Raw genomic sequence first — 26,036 nt, 5'->3', positions numbered from 1 at the left:
TCTAACCTGCTGATAGCCTCCTATTGTGCAGGAGATGGATGAAGATATGTCTCTTACTATTATACTTGGTGCAGTTTCCATGCACTTAGTTGTTTACTCCATGGCCCGGTGAGACTGTTAGGAGCCCTGGGGCGGCCATTAGGAGCACTGCCCGCCCCTTCTAATGATAATCAATGGAAGGGGCTGGCTGGATTGACGCTATGGGGGCAGAGCAGTGCTCATAAAAAGATAACTCCATAGTTACTAAAAACAACACCTTGCAATCCTGCATCACTGTAGTAAACCCTCAGAAGTTCCCAAGCCAGCACTGTGCAGTCTACCATGTGAATCCAGTGTTTTCTGTGGCCACAATGTCTGCATAGTGCACAGGCTGCTTCTCTCATCTTTCTGCTTCTCATTCCCCTGGCCCCCTCCCCCCTTCATAGACTACAAAGGCATGTACAACCCTGTCTTTAGTCTGCTTCTCTGTGGAAAATGGCTATCAGTGTCTACTAATTACCGCTCCCTGTGGTAGAGACAAAAGCAAGCAGCATCCAGGCACCTCTATACTGAAAGAGTCCACTTGCGTTCAAGCATATGACAGGATTATCCGGATACTCACCGTGTTTGCTGAGGAAGCAGAGGCTGGTTCAGGAACTTCCCTATTTAGCTGTATTGGTGACCCTGGTTGCATTGTACCCTGCTGTGCTGAATATTATGGTTGTGAATCTCTTTGATACCTACATGTAAGGCAGCCTCATCTCATTTGCTTGCCAACCATAATACACAGGCCGGCAAATAAGGAGAGGGGCCAAACCTTTGTGCTTGCATGTTCGAACTATGATGAGCTGTGACTGACACTGCTTGTAGCAGTCTTTATCCCTGATCATTGCACAGAGGGGACTGTGCGTAAAAACTGACCATTTCTCTTCTCATCTATTGCAGAGATGTCTATACCTGTGCCTCCACCCACCCCCTCTAAAGTGAATCACTCCAAATTTACAAAGACTGATTTGAGCATAAGATTTGCCATCTTGCCCATTCATCGAATGCTATGACAAAGCGCCAAATTATGTCTCTATAATATAAGAATGAATCAACTCTAATTACATTAAGACTCTAAGATGTCAACATAATGAATACAAATTCGAGCAGCCTGGCTGGAAGCAAGTGCCCTGGGAGACCCACATGTCCTGTTTAATAGCATAGCAAATGGGTCAGAAACATAATATGACAGCTGCTAAGTTACTCACCTTTACCAACTCCTGCTGTGGCCATATCTGGATAGGCTCCACCTGTTGTGGGGTCTGTGTCTGAATACCATAAGTGTTCAAAAACACCTGTAACCTGAAGGCAAGCAAAAAATGTCACTATAATTACAGAAGCGCAGGTGCCAATAATACAGTTATAGTACCAAGTTGTATATACGGAGCAGCATTATAGTACATAAGGTAGGTAGTATAATTATAGTAGTTATATTTCTGTACATGGGGGTGGCAGTATTAGTAGTTATATTCTTGTACACAGGGAGAGTATTATAGTAGATATATTCTGTTATATAGGAGTAGTACTATAGCAGTTATATTCTGCTACAGAGGAACAGTATTATATTAGTTATATATAAATTTCTTTACATAGGGGGAGGTCACCTATGTTAAATGACCAGGTGACAAAAGCAATGAACTACGGTCTCTATTATGGCTGACAATGATTACAACTAAGTTTGGGGGCACATGCTGATGTAGACTATGAGAGCTAGTTATGTGTACAGTTGTATTACTTTGTAGGAGCTTCCGATAGTCTTAGATGTACAGTATATTTTGCTGTGATGGTAAAATGTTCTAAACACCTGTTACTGGATTCTTTTCAGGTGTGAATCATCACAAATCTAGATCATGGCAGTGACTTCAAAGGAGAACTTAAAGGGTTTCCTAGCAACAGGGAAGAGAGAAATCTTTGCAGTTTTCTACGAAAAGTTCACGGGGTGTGAACTGCAAACCATGGTTAGATATATGATATTTCTGAAAGATCCTAAACCTCAAAAGCCACATACATTATAAATAGATTGAGGGTCATCTTACCGCTGGCTCTCTGCTATTAGGGCTACGTGTATCACGGTGTCATTCTCCAGTGGCCCCTGAAAAAGAAACACCAGTTAAAGGTTTAAACTCCCAACACTGATGCAATAATACAGCTGCTGCTACTATGCACATTTCAACAAACTGCATAAATAAACAGTATAAGAAAATTTGTAATATATCTTATTAGAGAAAAATAGCAATCTTTATTTATCAGGTTCCCTTCCTGCTCCCCATCCCAAAATCTACATTCAGGGTGCCTTCACACCTACCGTATCGCAGCAGAAAATCCGCTGCGGATCCGCAGCAGATTTAAGTAAATGAATGAACACAGCATTAAATACGCACTGTCAAATCCGCTCCGGATCCACAGCAGATTTATAAGTGCGGATTTGATGCTGTGTTCATTCATTTAGTTAAATCTGCTGCGGATCTGCAGCGGATTTTCTGCTGCGATACGGTAGGTGTGAAGGCACCCTCACTGTGAAAAACAGCTTAAGATGGATTATCCATTTACTGAAGGATCAGTTACATGCTGCCCATATAAGTGTATTGGGGAAGGGGGGGGGGATATGAGGAAGAAAGACTGGAGCCAGCCAGAAGCAGACAGAGAGACTATAGTGAGAAAGTACACAAGCTTTCTGTATTAGAGCTAATGCCATTGATTCACAGCTCACTATACTGCTTAGTATAATGTCTTCTGTGCTGCTGCCGCTTATGATGTGCAATAGAGATACAGGGGAGTTAGGCCCCACCCATTAGTGCAGAGACAAATACAATTTGGAGATGTGGCAGAGCTGAACCCCGGTGAAAAACGCCATAAATACAAGTTATAGCGCTACTCCTTAAGGTACACCAATGCCAGCTTATCCTGAAAGGTCAAAAGGTTTACTTTTACTAATTATATAATAAGCACGTGAATATTTATATATCTTCATTATATACCATTATTAGGTGTTCAACTATGGGCTATGTGAATGAGGCCTTCAACATACGTTAGGCCAAAAAGCACTACCAAAGTAGGATGCTATATTGTACCCAAAATAATAAATAGAAAGAAAATAAAGATAAGGGATATGTCAGTCCCAGCTTTTTGATGGTTTCCTTAGAATTATCATACTTATCAGACTGAGAAGCCTTAAAAGTGGAAGGCATTTCAGTGTGAATGCTCAGAATGAGTTCCCTTTAAATATATTATTACATATAATGGTTCCCCAGTGATATCAGCACTTGCCATAAGCTGATTTTCCTGCACACCCATACAATATGGCTGCCTTCAATGTGTTTTTTTACATGCAATTTTTCACCTCCTCTCTGGTAATATGTTCACATTAGATTTAGTGCTAACATTGAAGAGTGATCACTTCTATTAATAATGTATGAGCTACGCAACTAATGTCTTCATGATGAGAAGATCTACAGCAGCGGCAGTGGTAAGATGGCTGGATGGCGAGCAGTGTTCCAGGCGGTGGCAGTCACAATGTCCTTAATTAAATAATGCAGACACACTGGCTCAGACTATTTCCCTGCTAATGCATTTCTTTACACCACTACCAAGAACCATTAATCTCCTGGACAGCGCCGGGGCTCCTGGGGGCCGTGCAGCTGTCTCGTGGGGTGGGGGGCAAATTCATTGTATTGGTTCAGTTTCTGCAGCATGAACAAAAACGACAGTAAATGTATTTATGTTAATAATTGGAGAGGTGGCGGGAGAACAACGCAAGCAGAGCAACAAAAAGAGCCTGGGGGTGTGTTTAAAAGGCACCCTTCAAGCTGTACTTTCTCCATTTACTGTGTACTGAGCTGAATGCAAAGTATTGTTAACTGTCATCAGTCATTTCTAGCAGTGAATAGGCTGACTACTGTTTATCAATATATTAAATCATTCTTTTTCCAGTCATGGTTCTGGGATCTTGCTCTTCTTGTACTACATTGCTACTTCCACTCCCGGGTCTGGGATCCTGCTCTTCTCTCACTACATTCTTACTTCCAGTCATCGGTCTGGGATCCTGCCCCTTTGCTCACTACAGTCCTACTTCCAGTCATGGGTCTGGGATCCTGCTCTTCTCTCACTACATTCTTACTTCCAGTCATCGGTCTGGGATCCTGCCCCTTTGCTCACTACAGTCCTACTTCCAGTCATGGGTCTAGGATCCTGCTCTTCTCTCACTACATTCCTACTTCCAGTCATGGGTTTGGGATCCTGCTCGTCTCTCACTACATTCCTACTTCCAGTCATGGGTCTGGGATCCTGCCTCCTTGCTCACTACATTCCTACTTCCAGTCATGGATCTGGCATCCGGTTCTTCTGTTACTACATTCCTACAGTACTTCCAGTCATGGTTCTGGAATCATGCCTCTTCTCTCACTACATTCCTACTTCCAGTCCTGGGTCTGGGATCCTGCTAGTCTCTCTCTACATTCCTACTTCCAGTCATCGGTCTGGGATCCTGCCCCTTTGCTCACTACATTCCTATTTCCAGTCATGGATCTGGCATCCGGTTCTTCTGTTACTACATTCCTACAGTACTTCGAGTCATGGTTCTGGGATCATGCCTCTTCTCTCACTACATTCCTACTTCCAGTCCCGGCTCTAGGATTCTACTCTTCTATCACTACATTACAACTTCCAGCATCAGGTGTGAGGTCCTCTTCTTTCTTTTTATATAATTACTTCCTATTACGTTAGTTTTTAGTGTAACAGTGTAACAAATCTAGACCCCCTGCTTACTTCTTCTAGTCAGGAGGCTGGCATAACTATGACAATCAGGATGAAGTTTGGGTTCAGACTAACCAGGATAACACTTTATCTCAGACTTGGAAAATGTTAGAGAAATGAATTTGCAGCTCTGGTTTGAGCCGCTATATTTGCAATGGAATTTCATGGATGGATGACTGCAACTGATGAAGTGTTTTATCAGACACCACACTATCGTTTCCCGGTCTACTTATTCTCCAAGACCTTGTGGCTGTGATGTCAGTTCACTTAGACATACCTTTTTCTTCAGTTTATAAAGTATCAGAGAGAAAAACAATATAAATGTAATAATGTATATGCTCACATGCCTATAAAGATATCTAGAGTCCTCCGTCCATATGAAGCATTGCCCCCCCCAAACACTCAGTCTACATACTACAGTTGCTTAGTAAGTTACGTTATCTTCCTGGTGATTTTGTTTATAACAATTTGCACTCCAGGAATAGAGCACCCACGTCCTGCTGATCTTATACAGACTAGCCAACCTGAGGAAGCAGAACTGTGGTGTTAAGCATGAGAATAAGGCAGCTGAGCCTCTAGTGGGACAGGGTTTAGATTAATCACTGCCTGAAACTCTAAAACTGACAGCTCCCTCCATGTAGTTAGTGACATTGCAATTATACAATTATGAAGTCCAGCGTACATTATTAACCAGACTATGGCAGGATTGTGTATTTTCAACTCCTATGTTTGCCATTATTTCAGTCAAGTTTCGCTGATTTTCTGATCTTTGGACACCCAATGACTATTTTCCAGAGACATCCACCCAATCACACAGAAGCTAAATTAAACCACACAATAAATGTAACTTTGCTACACAAGTTTTGCCAGTTATGTGCTAAAGAAAGAGGATGATGCGGACACAGACATCCAGCTTTGCTATAACTACACTGTAAATAATTTAATCTTTGGTAAATCATAAAGTAACAAGAAGCTATTACTTAAAAGGGGCTTTTCTTATTGAGAAGAGATTGGTGGATGACTAAGGAAACTGCATCAAGACAGTCTGTTACATTAAATGGAGAGATGAAAATACAAGAGAAGTCATTACAAAAAGCATTGGACAGACATTTCCTTCATTATCACACAGTAAAATTGTCTTGGAAATGGTGGCGTAGACAAGCCTATTATAGGGTGTGGCCAAAGAAAAGTTATTTGGTTAACAACTTAAAGGGGTATTCCCATTATAACTAATATAGCTATACTTGTAGGGCTTGCCAAATTAAATATTTATTCAAATACATTCATTTACCAAGTTTACCATCTCTTGATATGCTGCGGCTCCTTCCCTCTCATTGTTGACAACTCAATGTTTTGTTACCGACCGCAACTCTGCTCTAAAAGCAGTGATGTAACATTAATATATATATATTTAGTTTAGATGTATAAAAAGATGCTATGTATGTGTATACAAGCCAGACTATTGCGTTTAGAACAGAACATCAGTCGATAACAACAAGTTGTCAACAACAGGGGGGGAAGAGCAGGCATTTCAGGAGAAGGAGGGTAGTTTGCTAAATGAATGTATTTACAAATCTATTTACTTCATGTTCCCTACAATTATAACTATATTAGTTGAGATAGGAATACCCCTTAAAAATGACATATGCAAGAATGCTGACAAAATTCCAGGGACACTTACCTGGTTGGAGTATCTCATGCTGATGTTTCTCTGGTCACTTCTATGAACATAACGGTGCAAGGGATCAATGTCCTTAGGGCTTATTAATTCCTCAACTACAGAAAAACAAACAAAAACAAGAAACAAACAAGTGGCATTAGAATTTCTCAGTAGTGCAGCCTCAGGTTTTGGGTCTGTAACTTTAATAATCAGATATCAGCTTAACAGGAATATGATGCAAGGTTACATGGTTGAAGGCTGAAAGGCTTTAGACCTTTTTTTTAAATTTAAATACCAAGATATTGTTGGTGCTGTTGCAATATAATATTTTCATTTCTCTCTCCACTTGGCATCTGCCAGATCCTGTATGTTGGTGCCCAAAATAGTGCAATTTATACAATTGAATACAGCTTCCTTGGTGGTGCAGGGCCAGCTGCCATATCTCATATTCCACTAGAGGGAAGGATAATTTAAGGCCAAGACATAAATCTCAGCAGTTATACAGAGAACTAGCGATGACACTTGAGTTCTGTATGAAACGATAAACTGTTTGCTAAACAACTCCCAGGTGAAGGAGACCTGAAATGTGAGCGCACAGAGAGACGATTAGGCTGACAGAATGACTGAGCGAGACACATTACAGAGTGCACCAGCCAAGGATCAATCCTACTGCTACACAAGCTATGACACTGAGGACAGGAGCAACCCAGCTGGACATATTAAAATCACGCTTCAAGTCATAGCGATTCATTAGCCCAGTCTTAAACAAACAAAACTGTTGACGAGGGGCCAAAAGACATCTAATAAATGTGTGATCACTCAGATCTCCTTGGGATCTCATGAATGGACGTTCCCAAGTTTCCCCTGTTGGTGCAGCATTGGACCACCATGGGACTGATGTAGATTGTGCTCAGCGACCAGTGGTCGGTCTCCCAGCCATCACACATTTATCACTTATCCTGTGGAAAGGCAATAAATGCTTAAAAGGTCTTTTCAACCCCTTTAAAGTAGTACAGTAATACCTCGGAGTTTGAACACTTTGGTAATGTAACAAAATTTCCAACTGAAGTTTTGTTCTGTACACAAACATTGTTTGGTACCCGAACAAAATCAGGGGGGATAATTGTCAGCTGACAGTTATTGAGGTAATTGGGAACACAAAGGCTACAGGATCGGGGATTCCCTACATAATAAGGGGAATCCTGGTTCTAAATGGGTGTTCTCTGCTAATCCTCCAGCCTGCCCTAGCTCCTTGAACCCTTCTGGGGCAGGCTGGGGCAGGCTGGAGGAGCAGTTCCCTGTAGCAGGGAGAAGCAAGGGCGGCGCGAAGTTCTCTCTTTCTACCTCTGCTGCGGGAAATAGACACTGCAAAGCGGGGATGCACTGCTACTTACTGATGGGGTGGGGTGCTCTGCAACTGACCCATGGAGTGTAAAAAAAAACAATTAAAGACATTTACATTGTTCCCTATAGGAACACACAGCTTGGTTCTTGAACAGTTCAAGAACAGAGGTATTAGTTATTAATTATACACTTGGCTTTGTTTTAAACAAGCGGCATGTTCCATTCTATTTGTATTAATTGTATTTGTATTAATATAAACTATAAAGTATATACTTTTAGAAATAAATGTGTTATAGGTTGATTTTAAAAATGCATGTTTAAGTTCTTGCATTGCTTACATGTGTGTATTTGTTCCCTCCCTGGTGGAGGGGTGGAGACAGTGGAGGAGACTGGTTAAAGGAGATGTCCGGCGTAAATTTTTATTAAAGTACTGTATTGGCCCCCAAAAGTTATACAAATTTTCAATATACAACTTATTACGGGAAATGCACATAAAGTGTTTTTTTTTTCCCTGCACGTACTACTGCATCAAGGCGGTGTAGTAGTACAGGTATAGATGAGGGGTGTAGTAGTAGTACAGGTATAGATAAGTGGCAGGCTGGGGTGACTGGGGCAGGCTCGGGCAGCCGGGTTTGACTGGGGCAGGAGGGCACATAGCCCTACTTCTCCTCTCACCCCGTCCACACACGTTCCCCCGGTCTCAAAAGAAGGAGGCTGCAGGGACTGCAGAATAGGGTGACAGTGTCGCTGCGGTAACTAGAGCTAAACAGTAGGATTGAGGGGCACAGTGCAGATCCTCCGATCCTGCTGTACAGCTCCAGCACCCACAGCGACGCTACCACCTCTGTCCCAGTCACCAAAACTCAGCTGTCCCTGCGGCCTCCTCCAGAGACCGGAGACCTTTGTGTGCGACCAGGAGTGGAGCTCGTCCCACTATGTGTAAGCAGCAGGTAAGCAGCAGCTCTGCTAGCTAGAGGCCTGCCCTGCACCTCACCCCCCATAATGGTTTTTTGTGAAAATCAAATTTACGATTTTCACAAAAAAATCTAATTGATTCTCAAATTCTGGGCAAAGTAATTGAATTAATCTGATTAATCGCCCAGCCCTAACTATAATAGATTCCTATCATAGATAACTATGATGTAGTCAGTTCGGGACATTAGATCCATGATTAGGAAGTACTTTCTCCTCCATGCAGGGTAGGCTTTGTAGAAAAGGCCTTTGTATAGCAGGAAGTTGCATAGGATGATCCTATTGTACCCAGTCTCCTCTCCTCCTCTGTACTAATCTCACAAATCAGTGTCTGGCAGGAGAAAGGAGAGGACTGTACAGCTATTAGTGGATGCACAGTTCTCTCACTGGCTGAAGAACTGCACCAGATCACTAGAGAATCAGTCAGGATGGTCTGACACTGTTGAGCTGCCTTGACTGTGAACTATAAGACACAGAAAATTTCTTCTACATTTTAAAAGGGGAAAAACTATATGGAACAATTTTAAAACAAATTAGCACAAATACACAGAAGTAATTGACCAAAACCCAAGCCATCAGTAGAGCAAATCAGTGTAAAATGAGCCTTGGCTGTACACAGCATCACTGTAACAATAAATGGATATTTGTGGGGAAATTGATATTTGTTGCCTTTAATTGCTGCTTACCCAGGAGTTTGGAGATGATGTACAGTGCTTGTCCCCATAAGAAGAGCTTGCCGTCCCTTCCACAGTTACTGGGAAACCTCTTCTGACTGTTAGCATTCAGTTTCTCTGCTTCAACAAAGTCGGCTGGTACATGGTAATACTCCGGAATGATGGGGCACCCTGCAAGAAACACATCCAGTTACTGACAAGGCATCAGTGCTTATATATGCCTCATCATGTTAAACCTTTGCATACCAGAAAGAATTTATAGGAATTATTGTATTCATATTAAAATATAAGCTGAGTGGCAACACGGCAATCCCCAGGGAATGCATGTTTACCTTGAGTGACAAACACCTCATTCCATCGATGTACATTATTACCTGTAATACCGCTGATATAAAATGACTTGTATAACTGGTGTATGTCTTAAAGCGGTTTTCCAACCCCACAAAATTTGTTTATAGGTGAAGGTTGGCATTAAAAAAAAAATATATATATATACTCACCTGACTCAATACTGTGCCACATACCTCTATCCCCCAGTCTCACGTGTTAGCTAAGCAAAGTTTTCAGCTTTTTGTTACCACAAAGAAAATACTTGTTCAGCTAATCACTGGCTAAGAACATTATATCAGTCACGGTGATAGACATAAGGAGTAATACAGTCATCTATCACTTTGTACTCCTTGCCCCCCACAGATTTACTAAGATCAGGCAGATCTATGGCGGACGAAGCTGGTGTAGATATCTGTCATAATAAACCAGGTGCAGCAGAAGGCCACACCCATTAGGCAAGCAGGGCATGCATCAGGGAAAAGGCTCATATTTTTGCACAAAAAACTTTCCCGCCTTTTCCCGACATACGCCAGGTGCATCTTTGATAAATTACCTCCATAGTGTATGGGCACCTTAAGGGTGCTTTCACATTGCATTTGCAGTGTTCTTTAAAGGAAATGTGTCACTTTTTTTATTTTTTATTGTTATTTAATATCTTTAAAAATAGTTAGACTTTAAAAGCTGTCTGTGTGTTAACCCCAGCTGAGGTGTATGATGAGGTTCTGCAGAAGCTGAGGTGTGTAGTTTGGGGATTTGCAGCAGATGAGGTGTAATATGATGTTTTGCAACAGATGAGGTGTATTATGATGTTCTACAGCAGCTGAGGTTTTGTATGATGTTTGCAATAGCAGAGTTGTATAATGAGGTTCTGCAGCAGCTGAGGTGTATTATGAGGTGCTGCAGCAGCAGCTGAGGTGTAGAATAAGGTTCTGCAGTAGCTGAAGTATATTATAATGTTCTGCATCAGCTGAGATGTATGATGAGGTTCTGCTGCAGCTGAGGTGTAGAATAAGGTTCTGCAGTAGCTGAAGTGTATTATAATGTTCTGCAGCAGCTGAGGTGTATGATGAGGTTCTGAAGCACCTGAGGTGTAGAATAAGGTTCTGCAGTAGCTGAAGTATATTATAATGTTCTGCATCAGCTGAGATGTACTATGAGGTTCTGCAGCAGCTGAGGTGTAGAATAAGGTTCTGCAGTAGCTGAAGTGTATTATAGTGTTCTGCAGCAGCTGAGGTGTATGATGAGGTTCTGAAGCAGCTGAGGTGTATGATGAGGTTCTGAAGCAGCTGAGGTGTATGATGAGGTTCTGAAGCAGCTGAGGTGTGGAATAAGGTTCTGCAGTAGCTGAATTGTATTATAATGTTCTGCAGCAGCTAAGGTGTATGATGAGGTTCTGAAGCAGCTGTGGTGTATAATAAGGTTCTGCAGTAGCTAGGTGTATTATAATGTTCTCCAGCAGTTGAGGTGTATGATGAGGTTCTGCAGCAGTTGAGTGTGTGGTATGGTCAGCGCATACTGGAGCCTGAGCTGGTAGCTGCATGAAGAAGGAGATCCAAGGGTAGCGGTGGGGCGCGGGAAGCAGCTGTCAGGAGACTTACTGTTAGAAGACCTATCTGTCTGTATGAGCTATCTGTGTGAGCTATCTGTGTGAGCTATCTGTGTGAGCTATCTGTATAACTGTGCATGTATGAGCTGTGTATGTGTGTGCATGTATGAGCTGTTTGTATGAGTGTGCATGAGCTGTGTATGTGTGTGCATGTAAGAGTGTGCATGCATGAGCTGTCTGTATGAGTGTGCATGCATGAGCTGTCTGTATGAGTGTGCATGCATGAGCTGTCTGTATGAGCTGTGTGAGTGTACATCAGGTATGAGCAAATTTACAGTAGTGGCGAAGTGCTTTGCTGCGCTCGGCTGTCGACTTGTCAGCCGGCTACATTTGAGCTCTGCTGTGGGTGTCTGGAACAGTGGGATACAGTCCTGGGTGAAGTTTCGCAGGACTGTGTCCAGATTTACGAGATATCGGGAGCAGAGCTCAAATGAAGCCGGCTGACAAGCCGACAGCCAACAATAGTGAAGCACTGTAAATGTAAACTACTGTAAATTTGCTCATCCCAAGTGTACAGGCCTGAGCTGTCTGTATGAGTGTAACAACAATACTATGTGCATGCAGGGGATGGGAGGTGAGAGGTGTATTATGAGGTTCTACAGCAGCTGAGGTGTATTATGAGGTTCTGCAGCAGGTTGAGGCGTATTATGAGGTTTGCCAGCAGCTGAGGTGTAGTGTGATATTCTGCAGCAGCTGAGGTGAATTATGAATTTGGCTGGGGACACACTTGTTGTATGTGTACTGCTGTGCAGACAACAACAAAATGGCACTGCTCCTCTCCCCTCTTTGCTCCCCTGTGAAAAGAGGAGGGAGATGATGATTAGGGATGGTCCGAACCCGCCGAGGTTCGGATGAACCCGAACGCTCGGCATTGGATTCCCGCTGTCTGCCGGCTCCGTGCAGCGGGCGGATCCAGCGGGAAGACCGCCTGGAAAAATGGGATACAGCCTATGGCTATGGCTGTATCCCATTTTTCCAGGCGGTCCGCTGCACGGAGCAGGAAATCATTACCGAGGGTTCGGGTTCGTACGAACCCGATCCAGACTCGGTTCGGACCATCCCTAGTGATGATGTCAAAGCAGCTGAGCAGGGACAGCCTCTTTTTTCAGCAGCCGTATTTCAGGTTACTGGCCAATACCAGCAGTATTCCTGCTGGAGCTCCCCCTGGTGTGCACTACTGAGAAATATGAAAAATCAGACAGGTAATTTTTCATATTTCCTTATGTAAAAAATGTGGAGGTTTTCACAACATATACCTCTGATGCCAACTTATAGCCATATAAAGGGTATGAGGTTTTCCTGAGACTCCACCTATATGGTCGGGCCCTTTGTACCCTTATAAAACTAACAGTACAGGAGGGCTTAACACACAGCTGTATATCCCTCACCCTGGATTACTTATATTTAGTTTGTTTTCTGCAAATGAAATGGCAGATATGGCATTCAGGAATTTGGGAGAGCTGAGTTACTGTCTCTGACGCAGCTGTAATAGTGTAAAAAAATAGTTTTTGAATCTGTGTAGTGAAATCTAAATTTAAAGGGGTTATGCAGCATTATAAAAACATGGCCACTTTCTTCCAGAAACACCACCACTCGTCTTTAGTTCAGGTGTGGTTTGCAATTAAGCTCTATTCACTTCAATGGAACGGAGTTGCAAAAGGACATGCAGACTGGTGCTGTCTCTAGAAAAAAGTGGCCATGTTTTTCTAATGGATAAGACCTTTAAAGGGATACTTCACAAAAACACAAATCCTATATTTCATAACTGAAGACCAAGTGTAATAGTCTTTTTTGGGAGAGGAGCACTTGGTATTCTGGATAAAAAAAAGATATGGTTACAGTTGACTGCTGCCAGCAATCATGTGGTAATATGTATCCAGTTACAGAGACAACAACATAGCAGTGAATAGCTGGAAACAGAGCCTGTTCAATACTTCTTGGCACAATGTGCATTTCTGGTGTTGCCTGACATCCTAGAAATAAATGATAAGTCACATTACCCCAGCCCCAGCATTTTGGGCCCCTGGTGTCTGATACTGAGCCAGAGAACTGCTTATTTTCCAGGAGTTGTACATTCTCATAATGTGTGTTCTCAAAGAGATGCCAGGGAGCACCCATCCTATTAATGTCATTCATAGCAGCACAGTGAATGATGCTTTAAACCTCGCCTGGGTAATTTTCTATCTATAATCTCTGCATTCTGCAACACTTTTTTATTCTTTTTTTTATAACAAAAAACACAAAAACTTAAAGTAAAGAAAAAAAACCTAACATTTCTAATTTTCACAGCACAGCAAAAAATAAAATAAAGAAATCTACTTATCTAGTGCACATGTGGGAACGCTGTCTGCAGCAAGAGCGGACCATCGTGACAGGGAAAGCAAACGTAGCAATTATGTAGTAAGCTATACAATCACTGCTTGTATATGGCAGATCTCCCCATCACAGCACCCCTTCCTTCCTTTATTTTTTTTTTTAAAGGTAAACTCCATTTCTGAACAATAACTTACAATTCTGTAGTTAAAAATCTCTATAAAAACGCTATAAATATTTCGGGAGAGTATAATCAAGCTGTCTAATAGCAAGATTGTCTATGGCCTATAGCAACTAGTGCAACACGAGAAATGAAAGTGGAGCAGTCATTGGTTTATATGGGCAACAAAAAGAATCTTGCTTTAACAGAGCTTGATAAATCCCCCCATCTTGTCTCCTACATTCACCTCTGTGTACTTTTCTGTTCCCAGAAGCGCTGTGCATTGCTGCAGCACAGATGACACCATTTTCTGTCTGAAAAGGATGAAGCTAAACTGCTGTCTGTTCCTGAAATTCTAAAAGCAGCTTTGAATGTAAATAAAAAACTAAATAAATAAATAAAAAAATTGGAAAGAAACCAGTAAGCAAACCAAGTGCAAAGTCAGTCAAACTTTACTTAAGCCCGGCACAGCCCATAGAAGACAGCAGCAGATTGTTAACAGGCTGATCATTCCCTTTTCAGCCTGTTGAAATACAATGATCAGCCAACATTGTTTTCTATTACACAAAATGATTATTGGGTGTAACGGTCAACTACGGCCGATGATTGAAGTACCCGAAGTATCAGAAGTACCTGAAGTATTGGAAGTACCTGAAGCCTCCGTCATTCTTCCGAAGCTCTCCTGGCAGCCGAGCGGCACTCGGCTGCTCGGGAGAGGTTTGGGGATCCCCGGTGCAGTCAGTGTACATCACACTGCCTGCGCCGGGAACGGGACAGGAGGCTGGGAACGGGCCCCAGGTGAGTTAATTTTATTTTCTTTCTTTTAATTTAGTTGCAGCTGACCCCTGCAGGCTGCGTGTGTGCTAGGGCTGCAGCAGGCTGCGTGTGTGAGTGCCACGGTAGCAGCAGGCTGTGTGTGTGAGCTATGGCTGTAGTAGGCTGTGTGTGTGTGTGTGTGTGTGTGAGCTATTGCTGTAGCAGGCTGTGTGTGTGTGCAAGCATGCTATGGATGGAGCAGGCTGCATGTGTGTGTGCTATAGCTGCAGTAGGCTGTGGGTGTGTGCGTGAGTGTGCGCACTATGGCTGCAGCAGATTGCCTGTCTGTTTGAGAGAGGCATAACTTAAAGGGGTATTCTGGACAACAGTGAAATATACAGGGGGGGGGGACAAGGGGTGGTGGGATCATAGTAAAGAAATTCTATTTACTTGTAATCGTGCCCCTGTAAAAAGCAGGATCACTGTTAATGGTCCCCCGCTGGGCTCCTGGTCCTGTGATGTCACTGCCCCACTCAGAAATGCCCACTTAGCCAATCAGTGAGTGAGGCGGGACACAGCTGCAGTCACTGACTGGCTGAGCGCGTAGTTCCTGTGGGGTCACAAAGATTCAGGAGTGTGGACAGTGACAAAGAGCTGATAAATCTGGGCCTATGGCTGACCACTATATCACAGGTATCTGGCATTGTTAGAAGTTTTCTTTTGTGTATGGTGAATATTAGTAAGTAGTGAGTTCTTCAAGACATGGTGGCTGGAGACTAGCTGCATCCACTGCACACAGAAAGGAAAGAATCTGCTTTATATCTTTGCCTTATTCACTCCCCAGGATGATATAGGACATTAGGAAAAAGCTGCTACAATCTACTTCACACTAGTTTGATAAATAACTCCCCTGGTTTCGGTCGTTGGTCCCTAATAGAATTCAGGAGTCAAAGCTCTGATAAGGGGGTTTAGGCACTTTGTAAATGGACTGAACACTGGCATATATAGAAATTGTATTTCTGCAAGTAGCTGAGCAAATTGGTGGCATTGGCTTGATAAGCTCAAAAAATGGTTCCTCATAATGCGGTCTTTATTTATTGGGAACTCTCAACATATTAAGGCCTTATTCACACATTCCACAAATGTGTCCATAACTGTGGATCCACAATTACGGACAAATTCAGGGACCATTCTCTATTGGGATATTCACACTATCAGTAGTAATACCGATCCACAATCCGTTAAGCAAAAAAATAGAATACGTCCTAGTGCAGACCGTAAATATGTAACAATTAGCCAATAGGAATCTATGGAATCTGCATTTTTGCGGACATTATAGATGTTACAGATGCAACAACATACGGATCACCTTAATTTAAACTATCAACTTCCCATCTTTACAGATTTCAGACGCACAGTGCATGATTTTTTTGCGGATTGCGGACATATACAGACCTGAGAATTCGCTGAAGGTGTAAATGAGGCCTTAGTGTTGTGCCAGAGGAGGGAGTTGGGGGGAGAATGGGGGGTTGATGGACCCAACATTTGTTTTCCGAAAAATCATCGTCATTATTGATGTTCAAGAAAAGGCTTTTGTCTTTTTGATTTTTACTTTATTTGACCTCTCCTAGTATGGCTATAAAAAAAACAAAAAACACAGAACTGAAATTGCTTACCATCAAACGCAAGGAACAATAGGGGATCCAGGAGGGCTTCAAACTCCTTTACTTGTTCTGTGTTTCCTCTGAAGACTCCTGATATAGGAAAAGACACTTCTTTACATGAGGAAAATTCTAATACCTACAGTTTTAAAAACTTTTGACATGCCACCGAGGCAAGTTTTGAATATTGGAAGTCTGGGTACTGAGACCACCACCGATCAGTTAAATAAGAAAGAAGAGGCACTCTGTAAACCCTTATGTCCCTTCGTTTATGCTCTGCTCTGTTTGGAAAGCCAAGCAAACAGGGATTCAATGTAAATCTCATAGAGAACACCTGTGTGGAAAACATGTGTGACCCAATGTGTGGAAAGCATATGCCGAGCATATGGTAATGTTACACATTTTCATTAATTTATGTTTAGTTAATGATTTCTCAAACAAACCTGGTGGGAGATGTCGCGAAAATCACTAATAATGACTAATAACTAATAAAGATGGCCAAAATTAATATGCATCGTTCTAAACAGCCCCACCTCTTCTGTCAAATTAAAGGAGTATGATGTTTTTTAATGGATAACAATGGTTATACAATCTGTCTTATTCATGTTATGGACACACAGGTGGAGGGACAACTACCGCCATATTACTGCTGCAGTTTCCCACAGAGATCCCTGTGGGGCTTATGCTTGGGTTGCATATATTTTCATATGCGCTTTCCAAATTTAAAATGTTTTATATTGTTTGCACGGTTTAAAGGGGTAGTGCGGCGCTAAACAATTATTCACTAAATAACACACATTACAAAGTTATACAATTGCGGCTGAGCAGCTGATGACGCGGCAGAGGGCGCCCGGCACTAGGGACGGTCGGAGCGGTTCGTCCGTCCGTCCGAAGATGACATTGGCACAAAGTTGTATAACTTTGTAATGTGTGTTATTTAGTGAATAATTGTTTACTACCCCTTTAATGCAATATTCTTTATGCAACTAAAACTGATAAATTATGTGTCGGGCCAGAAGGAGGAAATTATTCTAGCAGTTGAGGGCCTGCCTCTGTAGGGAGAGGAAGAGTTACTACGATAATCGTCCCGTGGAATAGGGCCCTTAGCCTAGTCCTAATTTGAATGTAGGAAAAAAGAAGTGAGGAAAAGCTTAGCCTATTTTTTTTTAATGGGGGGGGGGGGACCCCATGGCTTTATACAAGGACCAAAGTGGGATCCCAGCCAGGTGTGGTGCAGTGTAACTTTTAAATCTGAAATTACAGCTCTGAAACCTACTGTTGGGAATTGCAGTACTGGTGAGACATGCAATTAGTTAGGGTACTATTACAACAAGCAATTTTTTGACGACTAACGATTAACGATCTTAAACAACCGCTAAGGCAAACGACCCGAAATCGTTCGCCCAATTACACGGAACGATGATCGTTATTTATGATCGTTCTTGCGGTTGTTTAGTCGACGATATTGCGTACATTTCAGCTGCGAATTCTTATTCCACCGAACAATGTGCGAACGATCAAACGATAAAAATAGGTCCGGATCCTATTAAACGATCAACGATTTCTCGTTGGTCGTTTAATCGTTGCCTATTACATGAAACGATTATCGTTCAAACCCAAACGATTTAACGATTTTTCGAACGATAATCGCTTTGTGTAATACCACCCTTACCCTGCCTCTGTGCTACACTGTGAGACAAGCTGATGTGTGTTTCTGCCTCTGAGCTATACCGTGGAACAAGCAAACCTCAAGGCTCTGAATTCTATCATCAAGAGAAACCAGAGGAGTGTGTGCCAATCTGCCAAGGATTGTGTGCCTATTTATCACTGTACAAATGATACACAATGTATATTACAACCCTGGATAACTTTTTATTATATGCCAAAGTGGCACTGTTTACACATTGACTTCAGTCAAGCTTTGCTGGAAACAGATGGAGTGGGATATTATCGACTTCTTATCAATCATTTTCTGCCATAACTAAATAAGGACATGCAAACAAGCTTATTACCATCAGCAAATGACTATTCAGATGTGCAGAATAATGTATTTATCTGGCACACTATGCTCAGGTACAGCAGTTAGTGTATGGTGTAGGGTGACAAACGTAGGATAGGGGGATATTATTAAGACACAGTTTGAGAAAAACTAAAAAAAAACAGCTATGGTCATAGGTATTCACCAGCAACTGAACCATTTGTAGTAACAAAAGATCAGATCCAAACATTTCAGCTCTTCAGAATTATTCATACAATTTTCTCCAGAGCCCTCTGTCCACTTTAGCTTGAAAAAAAAAAAGTTTCTTTTTGATGACAATGACTCCGTCCACCTACATCCTTAGCTTGGTTAAACCCAAACATAATAAGTATTTACTGCTACAGGTATCAGCATTATGGGACTCACAGGCGGAATAATGTGCAGATAAGATAGGTAATAATAATTTAAAAAAAAGACCCACTGTCAATGTCACGGTCATTAGGTATAATGTAAATAGTAGGCAGCTTAAAAATTTCAGAATGCCTCAGTGGAAGCTGATCATCCAGGAAGAGATCCCTTTATTTTTTCCAATATTTACACGGAGGATTTGTGATGTTTAATTTGTAAAAATTACATTTTTTTCTTCTGCAATGGGGCAAATAGCGACTGGACAAAGAAACTCTTATGTAAATACACAACTCAAATCATTATCTATAGTTAATTACAATGCATCATCAGGCTTCTGAAAATAGAGCTCCTGGTATTCTCAACCTTACACGTAAAAAGAAGATAGTAATAAACAACTAAATCTATAAAGACTTACCATCAATGATCATGTAGACCAAAAACACTGGAAATTCGCATTCAATGCCATCAAACAGCTGGAGATAAAGAATAATCAGTAAGAATGAGCAAAGAACTGCTTTGTGAGATGTGCAGCAAATAGAGCACAGAGTAGGCGGACTATGCCCAATGTGCTAGTGAATAGACCATAGTGATTATAGTATTAAGATAATGTTATATATTGAAAATGGCACTGCTCTGTGCACTTTATCTGTGCTGTTAAAATAAATGGCACAATGATGATCTGTTTCCCTTTACCTGATATACTTTCCAGCAGAATAGTAAAAAACAAAGTGATGGTGGAGTCACAAGCAAGGCACTGTAAAAAATAGACTCATTCAAGTTTGTCATGTTGTAGGGGTTCTAAGTTTTGCAAATCTAAATAAAATGTTAAAGGGGCACTATCAGCAGGTTAGACTAATCTAACCTGTAGATAACACTATATAGTGCCAGGGACGCTGAGGAGGAAGTATATGTATTATCTTCTTCCTCAGCGGCGGTGCCGCATTGTTAGTCGGGGTAAACTCTGCTCCAGAGCACCATTAGGAGCACTGTTGCATCATTCTGTCTGCCCCTTCTAATGATAATCAATGGAGGGAGCGGCCCAGATAATGCAGCAGTGCTCCAAAGTGAAGTTTAGCCAGACTAACAGCGTGGGACCGATGCCAAGGAGGAAAATAAGACACATACCTTCCTCCTCAGCGTCCTGGCAGTTAAAGGGAGCTACTAGCAAGTTAGATTTGTCTAACTTGCTGATGGTTCCCCTTTAAGTATCTGTGTAAAAACCTTGCCCTTTATGGATCTTGTACTGCCTTTTAGTTATGTGTAATCTTTTCTAGCTACATCTCAGTCTACATTGAAAATGTTGCCGTGTTGCCTTTCCATGAACTGAGAGCAATGAATCATAGGAGTTCAGATCATAGTGAGGATGCTCTTACACAGGGCAGTTTAGTAATCATTTGTACTGCACCTTTTATTAGGTTTGCATTATAATAAATTTGATAATATAAAGAAAATGTGCTAATTATATACTCACAGTCCTGGTGTGCAATGCACTCAAAAATTCTTACTCTTTGAATCTCCATGGCACTATAATTTACAGAGTTTTCCTGCTCGTGGCATGACATTGATATATCATGCCAGGCGAGGAAACACTGCATTTCAGGGCTTCCCAGTCTGAAGGACCTGAAATTACGGGAATTGTAAATAAACCGTAAAGCAGTGTTCTCATATTTCACCTGAACTGTATTAAACTGTTTTGCAGAGAAAAATCCATGCTTTCTTTAAATTTTCTAAAATAAAAACAGGCTGCAATATTGATTATGTGCATTCTCTAAAGCAGTTACTAACAATCCTTTTTACACTATTTTAATAACTGATTCTTCACTCTACTCTCCGACAGGTTGGTCTGGGGGGAGGGATGTTGGGAAGGATAGCTGCACTCTTTCATAATCCAACCGTGAGAGTTAAGGTTAACAGAATCCTTTTGTCCTCGTTCCCTATAGCCAATGGGACGCGACAGGGATGCCCACTGTCACCAATGTTGTACGTATTATTGATGGAGCGTCTAGCAGTGGCCCTGCGCGCGTCCCCCAACTTCACAGGCATTAAACTCTCCCGCTCCAATTATAGACTTGCGTTATACGCCGATGACCTACTGATTTATGTGTCCAACCCGACCGCATCCCTCCCGGCCATCCAGAAAATATTTGAGGCCTATGGCTAGGTAAACAACTTCAAAGTAAATTACTCTAAAACTGAAATCCTAAACATCTCCCTCCCTCTTAACCTGGTCCACCATCTGCGAGACTCGATCTCGTTTCGCTGGCAAACCCCCACGATCAAATACCTGGGTGTAGGGATTCCCACGGACCTTACACAATTGTTTTCCCTCAACTTTTTGCCCCTGCTAACCCACACTAAATCTCATCTTGCCAACTACAATAGACAGCAGCTGTCATGGTTTGGCCGCATAAACGCAGTGAAAATGGATATACTCCCGCGTTTTCTTTATGTTTTTCAGGCGCTACCCATACTCATCCCCCCCAACTATTTTAAACAACTGCAGACTCTGCTGAGGAGATTTGTGTGGGGTCCTCTTAGGCAGAGATTGAAATACAAAACGCTGACACGCCCCAAATTGTCTGGTGGAGCTGGACTCCCGGACTTCTCATTATATCACAAAGCTGCGGTCCTCACGAGGGTAGTGGACTGGCTACACGGTGACAGCAGCAAACAATGGGTGAAAGTGGAGGGTCATTTGTCTCCAATCTCCCTAAAATCACTCCCGTGGGTCTTTCCCATCGACCGGCCTCCCCTGGAGACCTTCCTGCTCCTGACTAAATGCTTTCTCCGGCTCTGGGACAGATGGCTGCCACTGTATAGCCTCTCACACCGCGCTGGAATCATGAGCCCCCCTAGTTGATGATCCAGCATTCCCGCCGGCGTGTAGGACGGAGTGTTTTCTGGGGTGGTCGTCGACTGGGGGTGTCAGGATGGGCCAAATTCTAGGAGCAAACATTACTCTGCCACAGTTAGCCACCCTACAGGCGGCCTGCCCGGAGAGAGCGCTTTCCTGGTTTGAACATGCATAACTGAACGCTTTTCTTAAACGCAAATTCCCGAATGGTATACTGTCGAATTCTCCTACTGACCTAGAGGTAATCTTGCTGGAGTCCTCTCCCCCAACTAAGGTCATTTCCCGGCTTTATCGCATACTCCTAACAGAAGATGCTGACCCTGACATTGCGTTCATGCTGGCCTGGGAGAGGGAACTTGGCAGCTCCTTCTTTGCCTAAGACAAGCAACATATTTTTTACTCTGACACACAAGCTACCCATGGCCTGTCATGCGCAAGAATTTTAAAAAAAAAATCTTAACCAGATGGTATAGATACCCGCAGCTCCTTCCCCAATGTTACCCTGCTGTTTCGGATCTCTGCTGGCGCTGTCAGGCGGACGTGGGCACGATGCTTCATGTATGGTGGAGTTGCCCGGTGTTGAAACAGTTTTGGCAGGCAATCTTTGATATCTATGCCCAAGTCACTGGGATCTCTGTCTCACCCACGTCGGAAATGGCCTCATTGTCCTTGCTCCCGGGGTCTCCCTCCGCCCTCAAAAAGGGCTTGCTGCGCCACTCCCTTACAGCCGCCCGTACAGTTATTCACAGACATTGGAAGTCTCCTCTCCCTCCCTCCATTGCTGAATGGACTAAGGAGATGGACTCCCTATATAGAATGGAATCCCTGACGGTGGAGGAACACCTGCAGGGGAGTAGGGTTGACCAGATATGGCTGGCGTGGACCTCTTACAAAACTGACCCCAGGTTTGTACAGTGGTTGGCTTGAGGGAGCTTGATCCAGCAACTGGGCCCCAGAGTGGATTCCTTTCCTTTCCTCTCTCCTCCCCCCCCCTTCTGATTCTATTGCCTGATGCTCTTTCTAGGTTACTTCCTATACTCCTACTTGTGCTCTTCTCTTTGTTGATTATTAGAGGCTTCGAAGCCTCACACTCTTAGGGCATCACAGGCTGATATACTCCTAATGTCTTGTTTGTCTGCTGCTCTTATTGCACGTTATTGACTTTCAATTTGTACTGTGTGGTTCTGATAGGACCCCTGTTTGATGCACCTATAGCTTTGTTATTGTGTGATCTTGTTCAGGGATTTGCCTCCCTGTTTTCTTTGTTTCTGTATTTTCTCTGAAAACATAATAAACACAGATTTACGTAAATAACCGATTCAATGTTGTCAGTTTACATTTTAGGCAATCAAAAAATGTGTTTTCTTAATTCAGCCCCTGATGCAGTCAAAATGCAATGCGAGAACACGGACTTAGTACTCAGTTAAGTTACATGTCTGACAGCAAGTAAGGATATAACTGTTTCCGGGGGGGGGGGGGGGGGGGGGGGGACTGTAAATTGTTCCCTATTATTTAATTTACTACAAGCACCAAGCAAGAAGTACTCTCATGATTGATATTATTGTTCATCAGGTGTTTGCTTCATAGAGCAAGGGCATTAATGATCAAGTCTCCTATGTTAGGTAATCATAAAATGGACAACCATGTGTGCACTAAGGGCCAGATGTCTACACACCATAAAGGTCAATGATCCCTCCATGGCTGAAGTCATTCTTGCTCCATGGTTGCACTAGTATACTTGTATACTATACAAATAAACACAGACACACAAACTACACAAATATACAATTAGTAGTATACTTGTGATACCTTGATCTCAGCAGGCTTGTAGTAACGCCGGTTTTCATCTTCAAGGGCCGTACGATAACCGTCTCTAAGAAAACGCTTAAATCCATACTTTCCTTTCAGTTTTCGCACAATCTTATCCATAGCCTGATGAAACAAGGCATCGTCGTCCACTGCAAATGCCGGATAACTGATGCAGGTGAGGAGAGCCGCGTCTGTGTTCTGAGAGGAAAAGGAAGAATATATTTCAGAAAATGTATATAAATCATACCACAATATCTCCTGCAATTATTATCACTTTGTAATACACTGATTTGAATGAGCACCATGTAATACCACATATCACTTGCATTGAATATCACATGAGAAATGTGTAGACACCTGTAGCTTCAGCTGTTGGATCTTAAAGTGTCACTGTCGTGAATTTTTTTTTTGCAGAAATCAATAGTCCATGCGATTTTAAGAAACTTTGTAATTGGGTTTATTATCTGAAAAATGCATTTTTATCATCAAAAAGCAGTTTGAAGCTCTCCCCCCTGTCTTCATTGTTCTCCTATGGAGAGAGCTAAAGAAAAGACCAAAACAGGACAACAAAGAGTTAATCTACAAATCCCTCACGGGATATCTGCTGTGACAGTCACCAGTGACCTGTCTGAGCTCAGATTACAGCTGTCACCCAGCTCCGTGCCTGTAATCCTCTGTTATCTGCTTTCTGCTGCCGCTAACTCCCTCCTTCCTCCTCCCCCCTCCCCTCTCCCTAGAGCAGACAGGGTACGTCTCCTGCAACAAGTCACAATTTTCAGATTTTTTGGAGTGGATGAAAAAGAGGAAGGAGGGGGGGACCTGGGAAAAGGCTTTTTACATGCAGATAATGGCAGATTTGGCTAATAAACCCAATTACAAAGTTTCTTAAAATCGCCTGGACTATTGATTTCTGCAAAAAAAAAAAATACCACAGTGACTCTTTAAGCAGTAGGTCTAGAAACTTCTCACAATCCTGAGATTGATAAAATTGCATTCAGTCTTGACAATCATTTGCAAGCTACAAACATCTGCCTATCAATTTAACAAACCATTCAACTATGAGAAATATTTGGTCAGGAAGGGTATTTAGTCAATGTATGTTAACAAGTATGTTCCCAGTCACTGACAGCAATCAGAGATCTGGAAAATGCAACACAGATATGATGATTACGTTTTATTTACTGGAAATCCTCTTTAACCAGGAGGACAGATTTACATAATGAAGTACATAATGATCTTAATTTCCCTGTCTTCTTCTAAAATTAACCTCAGACTTATGTACTTACATGGGAGCGTGACTCTCTGGGCAGCAGGGAGCACAGTGTCTGTCTGTTTCGGTTATGTGCATCCAGATCCACAAAGATGACGGACCAGGAGCACCCCTGTAGACATAAGAAAACAGTCAAACAAACATGTGGCTTGTACAGGAGTCGATTAGCAGATGTCAGTCTGTCGTCACCTCCAGTTGTCACTGTGATCAATACAAAATGTAAGATCCATTTATGCTGACAAAATAAATTAAATATGTTAATGTGAAGGTTATGGGCAGAGGTTCCCGCCAAATGTAAAGGTCAGACAGATGCAGACTGAGGAGGGTGCAGAGCGGATACAAGATGAGATGTTCTTTGTATCAGTTTATGCACAAAACACAGATCAGACTGTAACTGAATGAAACAAATGTCATAAGGATGCAGATGTGATCAACACAAATCAAGACACTGACAATGCCCATGTACAAAAGTGCAGGACATATGGTAATTTGTGTGGTAGCATATGTCAGACATATTCTCCTCTAGAAGCAATGTACTAGAGGACAGCTGCACTTCTTAGCCCTGTGTATTATTCCAGGTTGCATCTAGTAGATGTTGTGATGCAATTCCCAAGCAACCATGTGTTCCTCCCTGCAGTGGCATGGAGTTTACACATTGCCTGTAAGATACTGCTGCACAGAGGGCAATCTCATGCCTCTCCTGTGCAACAGACCTGCATCTGAAGCTCTACAGTATCCAGCTCTAGGTCCTGGAAGAAGTAGTCAAGCCTCACTTAGAATTAGGACATACATAGCAGAGCTACTGCATAAACATGAAAAGATAATCCAGCTGTCCAATCTGAGCATCTAGCACATGCAGTGCACAACTAAAGCAGTGGATCCGGCATGAGGCGCTAGGGGTTGCGTCATTCAAGGGGTACTCCAGCGAAAAGCTTTTTCTCAGTAATTGAAACATATTACAAATTTATATCTGCCTCCCTTTCCTATCTTTCCCCCCCTCAAGCCCCCACCAGGAAGTGAAGTAAACTCATTCTTACCTAATGACTGTTGACTGCAGGCTGCTCTGTGGCAGCCATTTTGTGACAATGACATCATCAAGAGGGAGGCGGGTCTAAGTAAGCCCTGTTAAAGGGAACCTGTCACCCCCCGTGCCGGGGTGACAGGCTCCCGACCCCCCCGTTAGAGCCCCCTATACTCACCTAATCCCGCCGAGTCCCGCTTCTAAAGGTGGTCGGGTGATGAAGATCTCAGCCGCTGCAGCCCGGCGCGCGCGCTGAGAGATGAGTCCAACACCCATAGAGAATGACAGGAGAGTCCAGCGCTCCGTCATTCTCTATGAGCGTTGGACTCATCTCTCAGCGTGTGCGCCAGGCTGCAGCGGCTGACATCTTCATCACCCGACCACCTCCAGAAGCGGGACCCGGTGGGATTAGGTAAGTATAGGGGGCTCTAACGGGGGGGTCGG

General features: G+C 42.7%; 1 protein-coding gene and 1 long non-coding RNA gene across 4 annotated transcripts in view; one reads left to right on the top strand and one right to left on the bottom strand.

Moving 5' to 3' along the window:
- Positions 1–2,110, top strand: part of LOC138788410 (uncharacterized) — a 108,194-nt gene extending 106,084 nt beyond the window's left edge. The window contains exon 4 of the long non-coding RNA XR_011362596.1: positions 1,850–2,110. This is a non-coding gene — a long non-coding RNA (uncharacterized lncRNA). The remainder of the gene's footprint in view (positions 1–1,849) is intronic.
- The window catches only part of PHKB (phosphorylase kinase regulatory subunit beta), a 143,486-nt gene that overhangs the window by 32,269 nt on the left and 85,181 nt on the right, over positions 1–26,036 (bottom strand). For all 3 annotated transcript variants that reach the window (XM_069966248.1, XM_069966247.1, XM_069966246.1), the window contains 8 exons: positions 24,588–24,683; positions 23,302–23,499; positions 19,054–19,111; positions 16,268–16,345; positions 9,439–9,597; positions 6,458–6,552; positions 2,061–2,116; positions 1,233–1,326 (listed from right to left, as the gene is read on the bottom strand). In XM_069966248.1, coding sequence (XP_069822349.1) covers positions 1,233–1,326; positions 2,061–2,116; positions 6,458–6,552; positions 9,439–9,597; positions 16,268–16,345; positions 19,054–19,111; positions 23,302–23,499; positions 24,588–24,683 — 834 coding nt within the window. The remainder of the gene's footprint in view (positions 1–1,232; positions 1,327–2,060; positions 2,117–6,457; positions 6,553–9,438; positions 9,598–16,267; positions 16,346–19,053; positions 19,112–23,301; positions 23,500–24,587; positions 24,684–26,036) is intronic.

The sequence above is a fragment of the Dendropsophus ebraccatus genome, chromosome 4 (genome assembly GCF_027789765.1).
Source record: "Dendropsophus ebraccatus isolate aDenEbr1 chromosome 4, aDenEbr1.pat, whole genome shotgun sequence".
In the NCBI taxonomy this organism is placed as follows: domain Eukaryota; kingdom Metazoa; phylum Chordata; class Amphibia; order Anura; family Hylidae; genus Dendropsophus; species Dendropsophus ebraccatus.
The sequence above is the reverse complement of the archived record's forward strand: the minus strand, read 5'-3'. Positions and strand labels throughout refer to the sequence as shown.